The following is a 22,119-nucleotide window of genomic DNA, read 5'->3' as shown; positions in this document are numbered from 1 at the left end:
CCACGGAACAAAGTGTTCTAGACAATATTGTGGCAGAGCAACAACAACCACCACTGAATTCATCACCGACTAATTCATCCAGTCAGCCTAAAGAGACAAAACCAGAAAGTTCACAGAAAGACAAGAATAAATTACGTTTGAAAGGTTTAGAGGAACCAAAAGACAAAAGGTTAAGGAAAGTGGATGTTAAAGATAAAATTGTCAGTCCTGTAATTCCACAACCTGGAGGTTGGAAGACTAGACCACTGCATAGGCCAAGTCAAGATAAGAAGAAGAAACAAACAATGCCCAGGTTCAGAGAGAAAGATGCTCGTTATCAATATGGAAATTACAACAGGTATTATGGATACCGTAATTCTCATAATGATATGGATACAAGACTGACGGTATTTGTACAGTACAAATATTTATTTATTGACAAAGATGTATTAGACATTGGTTGCAACATTGGTCATATTACTCTTTCTGTTGCAAGAGATTTCTCTGCCCGCAGTGTAACTGGTATAGATATTGATAGAACACTCATCAATATAGCTCGAAAAAATATTAAACATTATGTCAATTGTGCACAGTCTCCTGCTGGTAACGAGGATAGTGATCACCAAGATGTAAACTTCTTTCCAATATCTATGCCAATCATTTATGGTCCAGTTGACATTCCAGGTTTCACAAAGAATAAAAGTCACAGAGGTTTCCCTTACAATGTCACTTTTGTACAGGTATTGTATTAAATTACACATATTATATCACGTAAATTTAAGTTCTAAAAAATTTTAATATATTTATTTTTAGGGTAATTACGTGCTCGAGGACGATTCACTATTATGTACAGAACAGCCGCAGTTCGACACAATTCTTTGTCTGTCGATAACTAAATGGATACACTTGAATTTCGGAGATGCAGGTTTAAAACAGGCTTTTAGGCGTATGTACGCACAATTACGCCCCGGCGGAGTTTTATTACTAGAACCTCAAGGTTGGAGTAGTTATACCAAGAAAAAAAATCTTACAGTAAGTATTTCCCTACTTGTTTTAAAAGGTATATTTAATCATTATGTTATCCTAAAATTGATATATGTTACTTTGTTTTCTTGCTATAGGAACGGATATATAAGAATTATGAGAGTATTGAATTTCGACCGCATAGTTTCACGCAGTATCTCTTATCTTCTGAAGTTGGCTTTTCCAAATGTGAGGTGTTATCGATACCTCCACATCCATCGAAAGGATTCCAACGGCCGATCCATTTGTTCACCAAAGCTGGCCTATCGCAAGAGAGATCTGATAATTCTGTGAAAAATGTAACAAAACGACAAGAAGGGGAGATTGAAGAGAGGAGAGAATTGGAACAGGAGCAACAGCATGAAGGGAGAAGAGAATTGGGACAGAAACAAGAAGATGAGGAGATGGCGGAATTACAAGAGGAACGAAATGATGAAAAGAGAAGAAAATTAGAAGAGGAGCGAAAGGATGAAGAGAGGAAAAAGTTCGACAATCTAACTTAATCATGTGGATGAGGAGGTTGCGAGATAGTGCCGGATCCCTACCGGCTAAAACCTCTAAAGTGGGCTACCACGGCGCGATCGAGGAAGCTCTGGGAATTTCAATGGAATACAACACAGAGCTCCCCCGCGCTGCGCTTAGAGCCTGTCTTCAGAGGGGATTAACAACCTCTCGTCGTACCTCGATTCCGCGGCGCTGTAGGACCGTATTATAAGGTCTTCTACAACGCACGTGTCAGTTGTTTATTCATTATTTTCCTCTACTTTCAATAATGTAATAAATTATATTATGTATTTATTATATTATGTTATATTTATGTCAAGGAATTATATTTTTAAGACACCAGTCCTTAGCAGATGTATACAATGTATAATGTATACAAATTAAGTTAAATTTTATTCATTTTGAAGCAAAAATAAAACGTGAAATAGTCATTACAGATTCGGCTTAAATAAAACTTTATAGGAATAGAGGAAGGACAATGGATAAAAACAGCTGATACTTGTGTCTAAAAAGATCAAGCGCGCGATTGTTAATACTAGAGACAAAAAAAAAAAAAAAAGAGAAAAGGAAAACACGGCAAAAGCTTCCAAAACACGGACGTACGGGTGGCTTTCCTTCTTGTATTATCTAGTCTGTATATCATAGAGGAAGAATGGAATAATCACTTGACAGTAACTTCGTAGTTCAAAACGAAACTTCGTTTTCAATTCAAAACTTTCTCGCACGTTCCGCGAAACATTTCTGTTCGAGTATGTTTCATGCGCTCCAATTGTAATTATACGCATTTTTTGTTCAAGTTCCATTTATAAAATAACCACTTTGCACGCATTTATCACGATTTAAACTGATGATGAAACTGAATAATAAATCATCACAGGTAGAGTATGGCGTCCCGTGAAATAAAGCGATTAAGCATTGGAAAACACGATAAGGAAATTGTTCAGTAATTAGTAATTGGCTTTTTTCTGATATAAATTGTACTGGTTTACATTTTTTTATGTATTTGTTCCTGTTTTCTATTTGGCTGAATTTTAAGCAGCTGTTTTTTCGTAGCGCATAGACATTTTGAACACGAATGCGGCCGGCACGTTCATACCTTTCTATCCTTGAATAGCTATGCGATACGAAGTTCGATGTGAAAAAATGAGAGAAAGATGTTTCAAAGGAGGAAAGGAGACGTGGACGTGTTACGTTTGAGAGGATGAAAGGAAAATGAACCACTTAGACGCTTACCAAGAACACTCATAGTGTAAGAAATAAAATTATTAATAATAAAGAATCGCTTTGAGTTACTAGTTGTGTATACTTTACTCTTACTGATTACCTGTAGTAAAAAAAATTTTTCATTATTTTTAGAATACGTCTAATAGTTAATAGTAACGATTCAATCATTTTATATCTAATGTGCAGAATTTATTGTAGTAAGATAGCTTTCTACACTGTTACGATTTTATGCTAAAGATTTGAGGGATCGTTTGAATCCTTTTCGTTTTTGTTTCAGGACGCATCGAAGAGCAAAATTCAGTTCCGCCTGCGATTGAAACATTTTTTTTACAATGATTCTTATAATATACGAATTTATTTACTTTCGCAGATACTTCAACTTCTTTCTAAAAATGATCGCAAAGTTCATATATTCAAATTTCCTTAGAAAAGTAACAAGTGTAGTCTGATATTCGCTGAATACATAATAAAATAATAGAACGCAAAAGCAGGTTTGAATCGTCGATAAGAGTTCGTTTAAAGGTTCGGATAAAGGCTCACGGTGATCAGTATCCTGAAATAGATTCGATCTCTGCTCTCTCTCAGAGAAAGCAGTATTTCGAAGCATGCAGGCTGTGAAAAAATTTCGAACTCGATGCCATGGCAGTGACGATCCCGAGCATAGCTTGCTAACATGAGAGATTCTCGTGTTATCATTTGCATCTACTACTATATGTATATATTTATATATATAATATATATTTCTGTAATAGTAACATATCGTTTAAACTCTGTATATTTTTCCCTATACTTCATCAATTTGTTTTCTCTAGAAATGGGTGTGAACAAAAGGGAGAATCGACGGAGAGACGCGTTGACCCGCAACAGCATTTTCTCTAAAATCTTCGAAATAATGAAAAGAAAAACGAATTGACCATCGTCCCGGCACAAAGGTGCATGTAATATTTATCATCTTCATCTCAATTTCTGTTTAAATCTATCTCCATTACTTAAAATCTACCAAGGGGCGCCAGCGCCTCAAAAATTGCACGCTCCTGAACGTGCACATATTGTTTCTTTTTTTTGCTTCTTTTTCTTTTATACTCCTACTGGATACACATATAACGTGTGCCTATTTGTATTGCTTTCATTACGACTTTAGTAATGTATTGCATCGTTGTAGCGTGATAACATTATCGTTTGTCGCTGTTATCATAAATGCATACAAGAAGTCGTAATACGACAATGGCAAAACAGTTGAAGGAAGGGAAGATAGATTCTTGTCCTTCGCTATTACTATCGTCGATAGCAGAAGTTCCGATCTTTAAACATGTAATGAGAAATTCTGGTCAAATGTTGGTCTTAAGAAGTAAAAATAATTGAAAACATCGTGTACGGATTATTTCGTGGAGGTGAATGTCTTGGAGAAATTCACAAGATGCTATGATGTGGTAACGGATGTAAAAAGTGAATGTATTGCACCTGCAAGACGCTTAACTTCAAGACAGTCGAGCGATGCAATATATTTTTAGTAGATCTTATCTTCCTTTCGTTTACAAATATCAAACTACTTCTTTCAACGTTTCAGGGAGTAAAGCGCGAACTGCGTTGCTGCTGCATGAAACTATACTTAAAACGTGAAAAATGTCTCCTTGTCTCTAGAAAGATTCATCGACACAAAAGTGAGGCCACAGATAAACATGCCAGACAGTTTTAACGCTTTTCAGGTTGGATATTGGACAATAAACGACGAACACATTATCGCCGGAAAAAACATGCTTGGCAATCGAATCAATTGAATGAAAACGTTTGCAAAATTTGCTAAGTATCAACTCAGCCGTTCAATTCTTTCGCTGAGGACGAACTGCTGAACGCATGTTACTGAACTGTATTCAGCGCAATGATAAGAAGATAAACGTTTGTCGCGTTTGTTCATTGGTATTAAAAAAGTTTCACAATGGAACGAATCATCGCGATTTTGTACAAATCGCGTTAATAGTCTAGTTACCAGACTATTGAAGACAAAGGCAAAATTTATAACAAGAGGTAGTCCTTTTATCTACTCGTCGACTAGTTCCCAAAGCATGAGCGCAGCGTCGGTCCCACCGACAGTGACGACATTCTGATCGTTGTAGAGAAATCTGGCGCAGGCCACTAGGGAACTATACACTTTTTCTTCGACGTATTCGGCCTTAGCACTGGTACATGGATACCTGAAAAGTCTCAGATAGCCTTCTGCATCACCACTGACTAACATGTCATGAGCTGCTGACCTACTTGACGTAGTTAGAACAGTCGTTAACGGATAGTAACGATTATTCCACATTCCTGTAAATAGTATTGTTAAATATTATTTTAATAATCCTGAAACTGTAATAATAATAATGTACAGTGTTGCTTTTGCTGTTACAGAACTTGCGTATACTTACCAGATACCATGTATCCAACCATGCAGTTGTGCGTGTACCATTTCACGTCCTTCATAACTAATGGACTCTTCTCCGATGATAAGGCTTTCACATCCCCTGAAAAATGTATTTTAAGTTATATTTATTCTCTTTAAAGCTTAAAGCTAATTTAATTATAAAAAGAAGCAACGTTACAGAATACTAAGTCGTAGTCCTGTGTAACAGTCTGGAGAAATCTGCTATCGGAACTCCAGTCGAGCTGCACTAATGGTTGCGTTCCGCGGATCTTGTTACTCTTCTTGTACGAGAATCCGTCTCTAGATACTCTAAAGAGATATACACTACCATTCTGAGAACCCATTGCCACGATTTCTCCCGCTGTTCAACAAAAATAGAATCTTATATCTTTTATAATCAACGTACAAAAATATACAAATATGTAATCATGTTTTATATGTGTATCATACTTGGATTATAGCCAATGCATGATAAAGGTGAACCACAAACTCTAAGGGTTGCTACAGCTGCCCCTGTGTCTGCGGCGAGGACCAAGAGATGACCTTCAGAAGAACCAGCGGCAAGGGCAACTCCAAAAGGATGGAAAGCTATGCAAATGCACTCGAAACCGACCTAAACAAACGTTACATTTGAATTTGAATTTTAGTTAAGATTTAACAATTTTTATTTGAATGTGAAAATTTGAAGGTTTAAATTAATACCTGCGTCGTCCACAAGAGTTTATGCCTGCGCCAAAGAGCAATATTCTTATCATGACCCGCAGTAGCGAACACTTCATCGTCAGGATGCACAGCAAGGCCCCACAACTGCCTTCCATGGCCAAACACGACTTGATTAAACCTTCTTTGAAGAGAACCTTCTAAAATATTATTCCTGGTAGTTCCAACATAAATATTTCCGTCGTTCCTTCCTGGTCTCTGAGGATAGATACTTCGCACACCTCCTACTGCCTCTGGTAACTATGTAATGTAATATTCAGAAATAGCATAACATATAATACTTGACTATTAATTAAAATCTAGGTTACACGCATACTTTAGTATCCGTGATACGTTTGTAATTCTGAAGAGAATCCCACGCGGCGATTTTACGGTCTTTTTCTCCACCAGAGAGCAACGTTCCCTCTGATAGCATAACAAGTGAGCTAATGCCTTTATTATGCGCCTCAAATTCCATTCGTACAAAGTATGCACCATCCGCATCCACGGAGTAAACGGTGATGAAACCGTCGCTATCTGCCGTGACGACATCTCCGTCTTGCTCGAATTGGATGCTAGTCACGTGCGTACGGGACGGCTTAAATGGAAAACCAGAATCAGTAAGTAGCTCCAAATAGACGAGTACACGTTTACTTCACATTGCAACGTACAGGTTTGATAATGTCCGTCCTTTCAAAGAAACCGTCTTTCCGCCGATTCCAGAAGGTCAAGTGACCTCTACCGTGCGTAATCAGCAGATTGTCGTCGAGAGGATGAAAAGCTGCACCGGTTAAGTCCTCCTGCATGGTCTATAAAAATTGGTATTACACACGGACATTATGATATATGATCATGACATTGTAGCGTGCGCGAAGTAGGTGGAGAAAAGCTTACCGCCACTTTACCCAACAAATGGCCCCATTGCCACTGCCACACTGAGAGTATCGCCTCCCTGCCAGCGTCAACCGCTAATACATAACTACCCCCGTTCTGTACACCGAGAATCATATAAAAATGTGCTCGTTGTTCAATTCTTTTTTATACGATATTTAGGTTCACGTTATGTTAGTACATTAGTATCGCGTATGCGTGCATTTGGGTGTGATATTTTACCAGTTGAGAGAATGCTAACGCGGAGACGCCCATCTGGAACTCAGTCATTCCGAACACGTACAGAGTAAGCAGAGTCTCTGTTGACCATATGCGAACGTGTGGTTGCGCTTTTCTGTGTCTACCAGCTTTTTGTCCGGATGCCACCAGCTCTCTACTTGGGTGAACCTACATATACATTAAGCGAATACGTTGAAATATTTAATCACACTTATTCGATCTTAAAATTCCGGAGATATTAAATTATCTTTTTACGTTTTTTGATTTTAACGTCTGATCTATTTTAGGTTCCCGTAATATCTTTCCGATCGATTATAATCCAGTTAAAGTCCCAACTGAAACCAACAATAATACCTCCATGCACGTAATATCCTCCGTATGGCCCACATAGTGCCGTTGTGCATTTTCCTCTCTGTCAAAGAGAACAGCCACGGCAGCGACATAGTACAAAAGTTCTCCACTCGGTAGAACCCAGAGATTTCTTCGGGTATCGGTGCCCCGATATCCGTAAACCCATTCAAGTTGCAGCTTCTTATCCGGCGGAGAATTGTCCACCGGTGGCAGGTGGGAAGGTGGATAAAAGGATCGTCTCAATCCTCGAATAGTCACTCTAGCTGGTTCGTCTCGCAATACCTCGACAACGCTATAATCTATTTAGAAAGAGCGTAATGTGCTCGTTTAATATCGTTATTTACAATTAGATAGTCGGTGTACATAATGGATAAGCGAAGAGCGATATGGAGAACCGTTTACTCGGACGACGTCTGAATCAGGGGCATACAAAGCGCGTGGTCTGCTTTTGCTACGAGCTCGTCTTTGACGGCCGATATCCTCGACCACAGTAGGTGGTCCTCGTGATCTGGATCTTCTTGCTGGGGATGCGGTAACAGCACCAGCTATACCCATCCCCGACCCAGTACCCAGATAAAAAGTATCCACGTCAGCGAATTCGTTCCTTAGTTGCGAGAAGCTTCTTACCTGTTAACGGTATAATCATTTAATTTAGAAACAGATGAAAAATTATGGTTTTGTTTTTAATATTGTCTTTAAAAAATTATGCTTGATTATAAATTCTAAGGATGCGGTATTGGTAAAAACAAATGCGAGGAAGGAATGTAGGTGTCTAAATGAATGAACCTAGACACATCTTGTTCCCGTGTCGGAATCGTGTCGCGAACGTCACTGTTGACGTAGACGTCACAGGGTGTATACACGATGATGCATAAGGTAGTCGAATGCTCGCTAAAGAAAATTGGTCAATTTGAAATTCATATACGGTCGTGACCTGGAAAGATGGATCTCTGACCTTTTTTCCCACGAGCCTCCAACCGACTTACAACGGCCGCGATCACCAGAACGTATAATCGTGTAATCTGCTATGACGTTGTGAAACTTGAATCAAAAATGATTAAAATAACATGCAACGATGAGAAGCAGGAATAATAATATCTTACTTCCATCTGCTATCTTTTTGCATTAACAAGATGTGAATTTCAGTATCTATTGAAGCGGAATTTTGTTTGTATCGCTTAATGACCTATTTCTTGTTTCAGGAGTTTTATTCCCTGATTATCAACGATATTTTTGAGTATAATAAAAAGATCGTTCGGAGGCGATTGAAAAGAGAGTTAATCAACGACCCTATTCCATTTATTGTAAAGAAGTCGACCCCGATATCGTCACGCTTCGTTTCGACGCTTCTACCCCCACCATCGCATGCATATTTATGGACAAACATTATTCAAGCAGATTTTATAAGTACGATGCCGAGCCAATGTCTTCGATTTGCATAAATCGCTGATAAACTTTCGAGTCGCCCACGTTTCGGCCGTTCACGAACGTACACCAATCGATCACGATGTACGTCATCCTTCTCGACAATTTCGGCCACGGATTTTTATTGTATTTCACGTGAATTTTTACAGTACTTATTTCTATTGCAGTATTTTACCTCTTGACCTGAAACTGTGAACATTCTTTTGGCCCCATTCATTTTCAATACTTGTCCAAGATCTTCCAGCACTTCTTCGAACGGTTGCGAAGTACGGAGGTTCAACAAGACTCGACACTGAAATCGATTAGTTGTAACTCATAAAAAAGAAAAATATAAAGAAATTTGAAATACGTTTTAGGTGTGCTTTGTAATTACTACCTGCACTGTATGGTCATGGTTGTTAACGATTCGTATGACACGTCCCGAAGAAGGCTTTCCACCGCCAGGAGGTGGTGCTTCGTCGGTGATGGAAGCTTTCCTGCTAAGACTCGCCACCGCTGGTGGTCTACTTTGCCATCCTCCGACACCACCTCCAACGCTTGCTCCACCTCTGCTACCTCCGCCAGTAGGACTCGTGTACCAGGTGTTGCTTTTCTTTCCGTAGCTGGCCGGCTATTATTCCAAGTTAGATAATAAGTTAAAAACAAGTCGTGAAAACCTCAAGTAATTCCATTAATTATTTCTAACGGCACTGGCGTATGATTGGTTAAATAAATATAGTGAAACTATGCTAGTGGCTTTAAGGTTTAAATATTCATTTTAATTGTTAACACTTTATATCACAAAGTGCCTCACTATATTTGTTTCACCCACTATAATTTAATATTAATATATAGAATCTGATTAGGATTTGGAGGACCTGCAACATATCGGCCGGCAGCGATATAACTTCAAAGGAATCGCTCATCAACACGACAAAACTGTCGCAGCCGTCCCAGGATTTAGGGCTACAGGACTCTAGCTCGGAGTCGCTATAAGAGTCCGCCTTGTCTCCGCCGGCGCCAAAGTCCGGCTCCAAGTCCGAGCGGGACGAGGAACTTGCCGACTCAATGGTGAACCTAGATCACTGTAGTCTCACTCAACGATATTCACAGTCCTTAGAGAACGTTCTTCACTGAACAGTAAACTTTATCCTTGCTTGTTCACATTCTTTTCCATCACTTGCACACAGTAACCCTTAGTTCTTCTTTAATCTTTTTAATTCTTCTAATAATACCTTATATAACAGATGGAAAAATTTTATTTCGAGAACTTAGAAACAGTCGCGCATGTAACAGACTGTTATTTCTTCTGTTTCAATCATACAACTGTACTTCGTAGATTGGAAGACTTTAATTTGACTCTATAATTGTATGAACGACACGGGTTCGTAAAAAAGAACGGAAAACTTCTGAGAAAAAGGCGACGCCTTGTAATCGCAGCAGTTGATCGCAAAGGGAACTACGATCGGAACAAATGAAAACGTGGTGTCCAAAGCAAACGAGGGCCGTGAGAAGGTTGTGCCACTAGGTGCAACCTCAACTGTGTTCGATGGACAACTGGAGGCGGGGTGTGTACTGCCTCATTGGGCTGGAGAACCAACCCCCTGGCTGCAACATCCCCTACCCTCCCCCTCCGCTTTCTAGGAGAGCCATCGCGTCTCAAGGCCAAACAGCCATCCCCTGTACTTGAGAGTATATAACTCACCAAATCGTGCGACACGTAGATTGCTGATCAAAAGTTTGGATTCACTATACGTTCGAAGAAATGCAAAAATCTTTAGAAGTCTTTTAGTCATTGACTTATTTTCTGGTCTTAAATCGAAGATCTATCGAAGTATGGAAAATTGTAGTTAACACGTTAATAAACTAGTCGTTGGTAATTTTATATTCATAAAGATTTTATGTTATATCGTACAAAATTTTATATTTCTATCGCTTTTTTTTTCTTATATGGCTTTTTATCTTTTGCATATCATAAAGAATACTTTATAAGCAACTTAAAGGTAATATACTACAGGTGCACTATTTTTTTTTATCTTCATCTCACGTGTATGTGATTTTATATATAACAAGGTTCTTGCATACAGTTGATTGTTACAAAGTATAGTTCTAATGTAATTTTGCCTGTGTCATGATTTGTCGACAAATGATGGTATATTATGATGGACGAGTGGAAATTTTGTTAAATGGAAGCTTGATGGACACCTGTTAATGAGGATATACGTTCGGAAATGAGTGTTCGCGGTAGGAAATGAGGCTGAAAGCATATTTTGGAATTAAAGGCGTCCACGCCCTGATACAGCGGCGTGCCGAATGAAAAAAGAAGTAACATCGTATAGGACCAATTATCCTTGTTGACTAAATGAGGTCAATATTCAAGTGAGACAGAGAGGCAATGAAAAAAACCTTAACGAGGCTAATAGTGTAATAAACCGACTTATGAATTCGAGACACGCACGCTGCTGCCGGCAGAATGCCAGAGATTCGATGACCTTGCAATCGTTTGCTATACTTGAGATCTTTCCAAATTTATCAGTGGCAAATAACAAAATTTCATAAAATCGTGCAATTCAATCATTCCACAGATAGTTCTTATTTTTCTTTGTATTAAACCTTGTATTAATTTAATCTTTGTATTAAGCGACCCAAACAATGATACAAACAAGTTTCAGAGAAATTCATCATTAAAAGATAACTCAATCGACCGATGGATGTGTACGCGTTCATCCTCGTGCAGTTGCAATGCAATGCCAGCTTTGATGGGATTGGTATGATAATGGAAGCATAGATTAACACAAGGTGAAGGTTAAACGACTCTCTCTTTCTCACACAGGCGAGCAACCCTACCGGTAATGCACCCTCCGTGACGTAAGCTTAACCCATAGGTAAGCCATTCAGTGATTTCTTTTCTCGAAAATTATTAGCTTTTTAAGAAATTACACTTCGAGATGCACGTATGCTTAAAAGATGTTCGAAGACGTCATAACAAAGATTAAAGACAGTTCAAGTTCAAATTGTTCTTATAATATACAATAAATACTCATGACAACGTGACTAAGACGCTTAATGGACTCGAGGCACGAGCTTTAAAAGGAGAACATTTGGACAGTGAAAAGATATATAATTTTTTGTGGTATGAATCAGCAGCAATAATTTGGGAAGGATCGATTGGAAATCCGTAGATTTCACGAATTATCTGGTAACGTTATTAATTCCGATGAAATATATTTCTAAAATAACTAATTTACAAATTTTAAATTTAATATTTAATTTATATTTTCGTTAATTATATCTATGTTAAATACACAGATACATACTATCAGTGTAACAAATAAAATTTTATAAATTTCTCATATATCAGTAAGTGATTGTTTCCACTATAGAATAAGGAATATTATTGTATATAAACACCATCGCTAGTGAAATCTGTAACGTGTTTAGAATCTTAATGAACTCCATGAATTCTGTCCAAGGCTACCGGACAGTCTTTATTATTTACTTTCTTATATCACTGTCGAAGCTTACTGTTCGACTAGACTCGAAACCAGTTTACGGGTCAACTTTGTTTCCGCAATCTGATCGACTCCAAGCAAGCTTGAAATCAGAACGACTTACACAATCTCTTCCATCGAAACGAACCTCGTAAGGTTCGCTGCTCACGAAGGTGTCTATTAATAAATTACAAACTAAAAATACACCCCTTCATCGACGTCCAAGGCACAACGTCGTAGAAAGATCTATTTCTCATAATTATAAGTATTTGCCGCTAGATGAAACGAAAGTTCACAAATATTATGTACCCTGCTTTGAAAAAACAATTTTCATAATTTCAAGCGGATGTCGTAATAATTTGAAACAATATTGTTTTTTCTATGTAATATGGTACTTATATAATCTATAGATTCCAACGTTTCAGGTGAACAGTTTGCACGACGTTGTAACATGAAATAGCCATTTCGATCGTGTGGCTGGAAAAAAAAACAAGGCAACTAGGAGTAGAAAAGAGAAAGAAGAAACGAGAGTCCATTCACGAGGAGTTTAGCTGGTTCGTATAGTAATTTATGACGCTGTCCCCATAAATTACGATTTGCCAGCGAACTGCAATATGTGTGAGTCAACGCATATGTTTGTTTGCAAGGCCAAGGTCACGGTGCAACAATCTTCCGGCTGTTGGTATGCGATCGGATGGAAGGCGCAACGAAAGTATGCGTGGGTGCACACTCTGGGTTCACCATGGGTGCTACAACCCTTAACCTTTTCACGCATTTACGCGGTCATGTACCCCGTTGATTCATCTTTCTGATACAACAATTCATGCTGCACAATATTTACGCAATCAAATTGATAAATAGTAGAATTTTTGTGGCTTTCATTTTTCACTTTTACGTTATCAAGAATTTTACGTTCGACCTAAATATTTATTTGTACGTATTGTAAAAAATCTGCCACATGATTCGAGTAATTCGATCTCTTTTCAGGTATTAAAGATCGAAATTTCTCGATTAACCGTGACCTCCAGTTTCAATGAAAATGAAATCCTGCATATTCTACAATCGATTACGCTATAACCAAGTATCCTGTCAAGAATATCAGCCTATAGAGATTATTAAGAATATTTTAACCATCATATTTTTTATCTTATATTTTTTATTCGTTGCATAATTTATTAGGAGAAAATTATTTGCCTTTCACATGAATGTATCCCTTCGCAGAGAACAACAGGACAGGATATTGAGTTTGACTTTCTCATCTACATTGGAACACTAGCTCGCAACGTACAACAGGGTGAATATCCGTCTTAACCGTTTACCTTGTTGATAAGAGAGCGAGGACCGTTGAAAGGTCGCTTCACTGTACTCCAACCCTTAACCTTTGGCGCCAGGTCACTGGCTATAAATTATCATTTGCAACACTAATTCGATTACTCGAATTGAATATTTTAGTTAGGAAAGAGCGTTGACTATCATTCTGATAAAAAATAATACGCTATGTATTTTATATATAAAATTGATACGAATTTGTGGTGAGAAAAAATGTATTTCCATTTTCCAACAGTTTCCACATGGCATTCAATGCACGCGCGCGGCACTATAATTGGCAGGTGATAAGGCTCGCTGCATCGATAAGCTGTTTGCGCGGCGATCGTTGGGTTAATTCGGCCGATTAACACGAAACATTTTTTTTCTTCCCGTATCAGTAATCTCGTGTGGCGTATACACAACCCTGATTTTTCGCGACGATCGTTGCCTAAATTAGCTTCGTGCACTTTGTTTAAGACGTTAATATAAAAATTGCTCACATGAAGATCATCCACAACTTACGACTGTTTGTATCGTAGTGCCCACATAGGCTCGATATACAATAGAACAAAAGCGTTCCGCTCAATCATCTACGAATTACTTAATATTTGATATATTAAGCAGGGCTTTGATGAATTACTATAATTTCTATATAGTTAAAAGAAGACTGGTCCTGACGCTTTGAAAACTACCTAGTTTCATTCCTAAAATAAAAATGGTTGCAACTTTTAGAGTAGATTGATTATCAAGATTCAGTAAGAGAAAGATCAAGGTTCTTTCTGAAATCTTTTGAAATATATTTTGCAGGATAGTTTGAAAATAATATAATAATGTATCATGGAAATAAATTAATTTATATGGGTTTCTGTTACTAATATCACATATCACAGAATTCTTCTATCATTCCTTTCTACTGTTCTGATGTATTGGAACTTAGAATTGCATTACTTTTGTTTCATTCTGTACATTATTAGAAGAAAATCGAGGGTTGTCGGGGCTACTTATGCATGCAAGAAGTTGAAATCGTAATTGACATATATTACAGGAGTGCGTGACGAGCGAGCGTGCTATACGGAGTGAGAGAAGGTTTAACACACAGGGTAGTTGTCCTGCGAATGTTCTGCGACAAGCGTGCAGGCAGTCTGGTCAAAAGGCAACGAATACCATACAGACGGGATGCCGCAGTGATTTACATATCGTCGATCGAGGTATACACGTCATGTGGCGAAAACGTGTGTGGATTGGTGTAATACGCACCGGAGGGAACGACGGATCGCGACCGGTTTTCTTGAAATGCTCCTCTTTAATCGACCCTTACCGAAATTCATTTATTTCGAATTCGAACCTCATACATATTCAGCGCGACAACCAGCGATAAATGATCCAAGCCACGGATTACAATGCGAATAGTAACACGAATCTGCGTGTTTCATGATAACGGGAGGAAGAGGGGAGAAAGAAAGTAGGTAACGGAGCAACATTCTGACCACTTTGAATTCGCACTTACACGTCCCCTTCCGCTTTGCGGATCGTTCAATTGCATGTCGATATGTCGAGAAGAAGGTCCAGGAGTTTTTCTTACGGAGATAATTAGAAGGAACTTACCGTTGCGTGGAACTACCTTATACTTACTATTAATTGCATTAACATTCCTATTTAATATGTAGACATATGTCTCGCCGTATATTTTCTTAATTAAACTATCCTCATTTTTTTTCTACATCGCAATTTGAAAATCAGGTCACTAAAAGTCATATTTTCGAGTAACTTCTTTTTCTCATTTTATGCTATAAATTTGACCAGAGAAGAAATAGCGTGTAATTAAATATCAGCCTGTATACTTAAGCTTCTACATCTGTAAAAGCTGATTTAAACGCAAGGAGGTATTAGTCAAAAATAAAAAAGCGCGAAACGAAATAAGAAGCTCGATGAAGAACTCTCCAGCTCGAACTCTACAATCAGTTGGAATCAGATCGAATGTTCGCGTAATTATTCGATAAGTATATCGCTTCAAGGTATATCGCTTACAGGATCGACGTAATAATGTCAATTAAAGTGGACTGCCGTCAGTCATGCAGCCTAGAAGAGCGAAAAACAACAACTACCTGAAAAGGAGGTGGATATCGAAAAAATTTACGAGCTTAAGGGAGTCCGTTTATCGTCGCAAATATTTTTCGACTAGCTTCCTCGTTTCTTCGCCCTCTCCCTTGCCGAGTACGTGTAATTAATCTGCAGGCAAGCATGCAATATTTTCGTTGGCCCAAAGACGATAAAAGCAGGACAAAATTTGGTTCACCGAGATTATAGCTATCAAAATCTTTTCCTTACATGTCACATGTCCCATGAATAGCCTCGCGTGAAACGTCCATAAGAACGCAACAACGATCCGTTCTTTGTAATTACATATTTTATTCGTTTCTTAGGAAGGTATTCCTTGTGATTTCGTGACGCATATAGGCCAGATACGTGCAAGAAGTTTCTGGCGCTAGAGTTCGTGACATATCACGGTGGAGGGTGGCTGACATGAATTTCAGACTAGTTAACAATTATTTCTTTCAAGAACACTCTCCAGCGCTGTTATATCCCTTATGAACTTACGGGAGGGAACACGTGTGCACACGACAGTAGCTGCGACCGACTATTTCAGAAAGAAAAAGGACTCGTTATCACGGCGAAAGCCGGCACGATATGAAAATGAAGAACGAGCTCGAAACATGCGTGACGGATCGTCCTACGTTCGAAACGTGCCACTAGCGATTACAAAGAAATAATCGTGGCGATTATTCAATTGTAAAACGCTACCTGAAGGATGGCAATTTTTGGCGACGCTTTTTATACTTAATTTATAATACATCCGTGGAATTAATCTAGATACAATCGATAAGATCGAATACAAAAATGGTCGTAAGCTAAAACGACGTAAGGTACATTTTCAAGAAAAAAAGAATCGTATAAGCGTACAATACATCATTCTGCTTATCGTTTCTTCAAATTTTATTTAAATATTTTGGTAATACGAATAGAACGAAAATGCAAATACGATTATAAGAAACGTACCGAAAGGCAATCAAAATGACGGAGACCTCGATGCCCGACTAGTCACTGTTCCATGTCAGTGTCACACATCCGAATCGGTGGACGTCGTCACATAGCATCGATGCCTTTCGATGAACGGTTGTCACACGTACGTGTGTATTACGTTTGCGCTCCGAAGTTTGCAGTAGTAATAAACTGTTACTTCCGACCGCAGTAGTAACGCCTTTGCGAGAGACGGTCAGAACATAATTGATCGCGTCAACTCACAGCCGGCTGTAATCGACGCTATATCTTCCACCGGTTCCTCGTCATTTCCGTTATCCCGCAACATTAATTTTTCATCATGTTATCGCTCTTCCATGCGTCACTATTTCATTGCAATTTCGAATGCAACCATAAATTTCCAAATATAACGTGATCCTAGTTTCTAATTGTACGCTTTTTAACAATGGATTATACTTATCAGGCAGGGTGGGTAAAATTTTGAACCGTTAAGAGAATATCTACTGTACTTCTATATCTAATCTACTTCGTCAAGTTTCTTCAGACAGAACGGTAGAAACCCGGTTTGTGAATCGTCTATGTGGAGAACGTTGTATTTATTGATCCCTTGCGGGACTGACCAACGGTCAATGAGATACGGTCTCTCCCTTGCTAGCTGCCCTACGACTTGAGAGCCCTGCATCGGTCTCCTTAACGGAAATACGAACCTACCCTCTCACCCTGTCTCTAACCCCCTATGCCACAACGTGATTCATACGTTCTTGGAGAAACTCGACTATGTATACTACAAAAAAAAAAAAAAAAGAAAAAATGAAACAGCGTAAAATGTTTGGAGGGAACGGGAAGAACCAAAAACTGCATGTGCTTCGACCTGGCTAAATTATATAAAGTTCCTATATAAAGCAATTGAACAGTGGACAATCACTTAATGCATAAAACACGAACGACACGAAGGAAGCGAATTAACTGGCAAACGATCGAGCATCCGACCTACATTTTAGTCTGACGAAGATCAGCGGGATAAGTTTTTGTGGTGCGGCGCCATAAAGAAATTTGGGTCATCCGTGTAGCGAGGTGAAGAAACTGGAGTCCATTTAAAGGCGCAACCGTTATCACGACATGGAGGAAAGATGGATTAATGACTGGTTTGGTGGGAATGAAAATATGCAGACGAGTGGAACGCATGGAAGCACGATAATGAGGCATTAAGCGAAATAGGATGGCGTACCATTTGAACGGGACCAGAGCGACATAAGAGGGTGGACTGGTGCGCAACCGCAGATCCAATTGGCCAGCCCTTTTCACCCCGCTTTCCAACCAACCCTGTGGTGATACTTACTCCCACTTTTCGTCCCGTTGACACGCTCCCACCCCTACCTCAAGACCGCAGATTCACCTACGTACGTCGATCTTTCATGCCACGTGGCTTTGGTAAACAATAGTCAAAATATGTATCTGATACTGATTTAGTACAATTAGATTCGGTATCATTAAAAACGAATGCAGACAAAGTTATTCTTATGGAGAAGAATTATTGATGCAATTTTTTATATAAATCTCGTTAAGCCTTCGATTGTTCCTTTTACAATTTTTAGATGATATCTATGATTAAAAACAACAAGATGGTTCGTAGAGAGCTTAATATCGATTGGACCTCTTACGATATAGGTCAAGGTGAATCTCAGTCTAGATATTGCTCATGAGAATCCAGGATATAGGTCATGGGTGTATGAACACCGATTCTGGACTTCAATCGGCATGCGAGGGTTGCTATAAGTACGATAGGATCGTACATAAGCTTTAGCCACTTTGTCGGATCAAGGGCTGACCCAACACGAGACTAACGCCGATCGAAATAACGGATCGTACACAAGCCGAGGTAGGAAAGCAGAAACTGCGACGATACGATATACGGTATAACGAGCGGCTTGGTCACACCTTAAAACCTAGAAATTAGGTTGGGGCGTGGACCACCCTTCACATGGCATGACGCAACGATAAATGATATCCAATCCTTCCTATCGGCGCTTTCATAAAAATAATGAACACCCGTGGCCTTCCAGGCGAATTGAGTTGAAAGGTTTAGCCGTTAATTGGACAATTTTTCCCTGCAACCAATCCCTCGACTTTCGAATCTCGTAGACGATCCCTTTCGAATTGGCCTTGATTCGTTCTACGTTTGAATAATGCAGCGATTAACGTAAGCATTTTAGAATTGACTTGAATAAAATACAATTTTAAATGTTTGATATTTGTCAAAGAAGATTGATATAGAACAATGATCGTTGTGACTGTTCTTTTTAGGTAAACTAGGCAGATTAGTATTGCGTGTGGCCTGCTTAAAGACTGATCTGGGCCAGATACACAAAGATTGTTGACAGCAATATACGCAGTTTTCTTATAAATTGCTATATCGCGACCTGGCCAGCCCTATTATGCTTCCTATTGATATCTGCGTGTGTATGCATTAGCTGTATGTATACGCGTGCCCAACACGTTCAAAGTACGCATTTGTAGAAGTCGCCAGTGTTTTAACGTCCGTCCACCTTCTTGCACACAGGCTGTGGCTCATGAATATTAAGTGTGTGTTATGTGTACACCAGCTCTAGGTTCGCTTTAATTATACGAACGATACGTAAGCGACGAATGCCCCAAGTAGAAAAGGATATTTACTTTTCGCCATGCACAAGTCCCTGCACGTGTTGAATTATCGCTGTCGTAATAAGATTGGTTCTCTCGTTCGAAGGGGGGTGGGAGGGTTGTTGTTACCTGACCAGATTTGATCTACACATACACGCGATCCTGTGTCTTAAGGACCTTATTTCTTCTTCGTGCAATGTATCAGATCGAATGACCCACTTTTCCGCCGGTGGGCGATTAAGACCCTTTTTTCCAAGCAATCTTAAACACCATGCATAGTAACCTGATTGGAAAGTAATGCTTCTTCCCAGCAGTATTTCTTTCTGATGATATGTATTTCTAATAATTCTCGCCGTTTCTGAGCTTCAAGATTTCATCTGGCGATATTATAGATAAAGAATTATAAATAGAAAGTTCTTTTCGCTTACCTTGAACGATTTGTAGCTGGAAACGACGTACGAGGCACCGTCTTCGAGCTCGTCCAAGGTGAGTTTACGATCACCATCCATGGAGAAGATGTGTCGCGCCCCTCTGGGCAGATCCATTCGCAGGGACAGCCTATCCAGGAGTGCCTCCAGGGAACCGATGTCCCTTCCTGGCTTAAACCTGCAAGTTATCGCTGTGATAAGAACTACGACTTCGATTTTCACAATTAACTTCCGTTTTCCGATAACGTTTCATCAATATTACACAATTAATGCCATTTAACTCTGAATCTCATTGGTAAACGAATGAATCACGCTTGTACGGCTAGTATCTTTTGTATGCCGCAGGAAGAATCTCATTCATAGGCTAAAATCAAGGCCACGAAGGGTGGACACGCCACCTGCACCCAAGAAGGGTACTAGCGTAAGCGCCGCTTTGTACACATGACAAGGATCAGGCTACGTAACACGATCATCAACGGCAAATAGATTTTAATAGCTTACCTGAACTCAATACCAGGAAAATACGGGTCGCCATTTTTATAAAATGTGACTCTCCTGGCTCTCCAGTAACCGAGGTTGTTGTATCTCGCGGGCGCCGGCTCGTGTCGGCTCTTAGGCCTGTGCTCCGGCTGCTCCGGAGGCGGCATGCGGGGACTGGAGGGTCTACTCTGCCTCCAGAAGCCGGCCATGCCGCCTCCACCCCCACCCTCGTTTGCTAGAAGACCGCCACCGACCGCCTCTTGCGCCGCTCCACCTTCCACTTCCACGTCCTCTTCCTCTTCGTCTTCCTCCTCTTCTTCTTCTGCCTCCTCCTCCTCCTCCTCCTCTACGTCGCTGCGAGCGCCTCCACCAGGCATCGTAGAAGCCGTCGCGGCTGTCGTGTTGGTCGTCGTGGTGTTGTTGGCGTTCACCGTCGATGCCGTCGTCCCGACGCCGCTAGGTGTAGTTACTGTTACCACTGAACCAGTTGATTCTTTCAGGGAATTCTCGCTCTGCGCCGCCTCCTGCTCCTCTTTCTTCATTACATCTGTTCACGACAAACGATGAAAATCGCAGAAAAAAGTCGATGAACTTTCTGTCGATTTCCTTTTCTTCTTTTTTTCATTAATTCTAACTATTCATTTTTCATTCGAACATAGGTAGATACAAAGGAGAAAATTTTTTTATTTATCACCACAGAAACTTAAAAAATATATACTAAGGAGTATTTCGAAGAGCAATGGCTTGCTTGTGAATTGAAATGAAAAAATTGAATACTCAATCACATATATCGTTTGGTATATACACACATATGTATAGACCAAGAAGTAGTCCGGAAGGTAGACGCCGTACAAGCCACGGCACAAGCTTTTGTGGTACTAAATCGTTTCGTTCATAGACCCTTGAGAAACCCAATTGTATTTCTATTTTGATGTTTTAATTCCCTTTCAGCTCTTCGTTACTAAATTTCATTTTTTAAACTATTTGATAATAAAACGCACACGTTCTTTCGAAATCATGTACTTGCGAAATCTAGTTAACTATTTATCTTATGAGAACAAAAGAACAGAGATGTGAAATATATTTGTTTTCTAATCTGAAATTTTTTTAAGAAATATTTTACTTATAGCCTCGGACGTGGCTTATGGCATCATGAATTTCAACAAACCAAATCTCTCATCTGTCTGATAACAGGAACGGGGAGAGCGATTATTACGTGCCATAAGAGGTTGTGCTACCTTTTAGCACGAGTATCTGATCGGAGATCTGGGTGGCCGGTTCCCGGAACACATACTCGGATGATCACAATCTCAAGTTGGATAATTAGCTCTCTCACCTGGCTCCGAGGTAGTAGTTGCGCCGGCTCCACCAGCCTCGTTGCCGCCACCCACACTTCCGTCGCCCGCTGCCTCCTCGAGCTGCCCCAGGCTGGAGCCGGCACGCAAACTTGACTGATTTTCAGCGGCGATCATCGGCGCAAGGCCGACACCTTCTACCTCGTCTCTTTTCCTCTTGTCTGTTTTTCAGTCGGTCTCGCTCTTTCGGGATCAACGAAACAATCCTGAGGAAAGTCTGCATTTTTATTCAAATATGTTCATGAAGGGATATCTTCTGAAGACCTTCTGTTGTTTCAAGATTTTGGATATTAGAGATTGTTAATATACAATAGTATCCATTATGAAAAAGTTTTGCGAAATGGAAGAGAATCGATATTATACCAATGAATTACAAAACATAAATTTTACTGTATAATGATAATTCAAATTAATTAGGTTACCCTAAAAGCTTCGTTACAGATTCTTTAATTTGAATTTGATTAATAATTGGAATAATTTAACTTCAAGTAATGACAAGAGCAAGATCGAGTTGTTACTTCTGCGTACCTCAAGAATCGACTAACACTAGCCGGCGTTCTTTTCTGCAATGTCGTCCTCCGTGAAATTGCCTGTCAAAATTGATGGATCGTCGAATTGTTTCTTCCGTGAGGATTCAAGGCTCCACTTTTTTATGCCAACGCGCGGCAAAGAAGTGACTA

At 39.5% G+C, this 22,119-nt stretch overlaps 2 protein-coding genes and 1 long non-coding RNA gene across 4 annotated transcripts in view; 2 read left to right on the top strand and 1 right to left on the bottom strand.

Annotated features, from left to right (window-relative positions):
- Positions 1–1,782, top strand: part of LOC117237327 (probable RNA methyltransferase bin3) — a 3,709-nt gene extending 1,927 nt beyond the window's left edge. The window contains exons 1-3 of one of the 2 annotated variants that reach the window (XM_033501160.1): positions 1–719; positions 793–1,011; positions 1,101–1,782. The exon at positions 1–719 is cut by the window's left edge and continues 583 nt beyond it. In XM_033501160.1, coding sequence (XP_033357051.1) covers positions 1–719; positions 793–1,011; positions 1,101–1,505 — 1,343 coding nt within the window. In that variant the 3' untranslated portion in view covers positions 1,506–1,782. The remainder of the gene's footprint in view (positions 720–792; positions 1,012–1,100) is intronic. The other variant, XM_033501159.1, reaches the window with a different exon arrangement.
- A 2,004-nt stretch (positions 1,783–3,786) lies between these two features.
- Positions 3,787–21,626, bottom strand: LOC117237326 (echinoderm microtubule-associated protein-like CG42247). Its single transcript, XM_033501158.1, has 16 exons — positions 21,421–21,626; positions 20,106–20,631; positions 19,605–19,782; positions 9,096–9,329; positions 8,895–9,011; positions 7,690–7,921; positions 7,298–7,593; positions 6,947–7,111; positions 6,728–6,823; positions 6,505–6,642; positions 6,171–6,431; positions 5,837–6,094; positions 5,585–5,747; positions 5,313–5,495; positions 5,139–5,234; positions 3,787–5,037 (listed from the first exon to the last, which is right to left on the bottom strand). The coding sequence occupies exons 1-16, from the start codon at positions 21,554–21,556 to the stop codon at positions 4,769–4,771; spliced, it is 3,348 nt and encodes a 1,115-aa protein (XP_033357049.1). The 5' UTR covers positions 21,557–21,626; the 3' UTR covers positions 3,787–4,768.
- LOC117237329 lies at positions 10,976–13,063 on the top strand. Its single transcript, XR_004493991.1, has 4 exons — positions 10,976–11,466; positions 11,532–11,583; positions 12,615–12,743; positions 12,837–13,063. It is a non-coding gene; the product is annotated as an uncharacterized LOC117237329 (long non-coding RNA).
- Positions 21,627–22,119: the final 493 nt, after the last annotated feature.

This window comes from Bombus vosnesenskii, unplaced genomic scaffold, assembly GCF_011952255.1.
Source record: "Bombus vosnesenskii isolate JDL3184/JDL3185 unplaced genomic scaffold, Bvos_JDL3184-5_v1.1 scf7180000013370, whole genome shotgun sequence".
Lineage (NCBI taxonomy): Eukaryota > Metazoa > Arthropoda > Insecta > Hymenoptera > Apidae > Bombus > Bombus vosnesenskii.
This window is presented reverse-complemented; position numbering and strand designations above follow the sequence as displayed.

Excerpts from the sequence above, each read along its gene's own strand:
- LOC117237326 (XM_033501158.1), bottom strand. The coding sequence starts at position 21,556 with ATGATCGCCGCTGAAAATCAGTCAAGTTTGCGTGCCGGCTCCAGCCTG. Across the intron at positions 6,095-6,170 it reads AACGTATCACGGATACTAAA|TTACCAGAGGCAGTAGGAGG; the intron begins GTATGCGTGTAA and ends TACATTACATAG. Across the intron at positions 5,235-5,312 it reads GGACTACGACTTAGTATTCT|GGGATGTGAAAGCCTTATCA; the intron begins GTAACGTTGCTT and ends TACATTTTTCAG.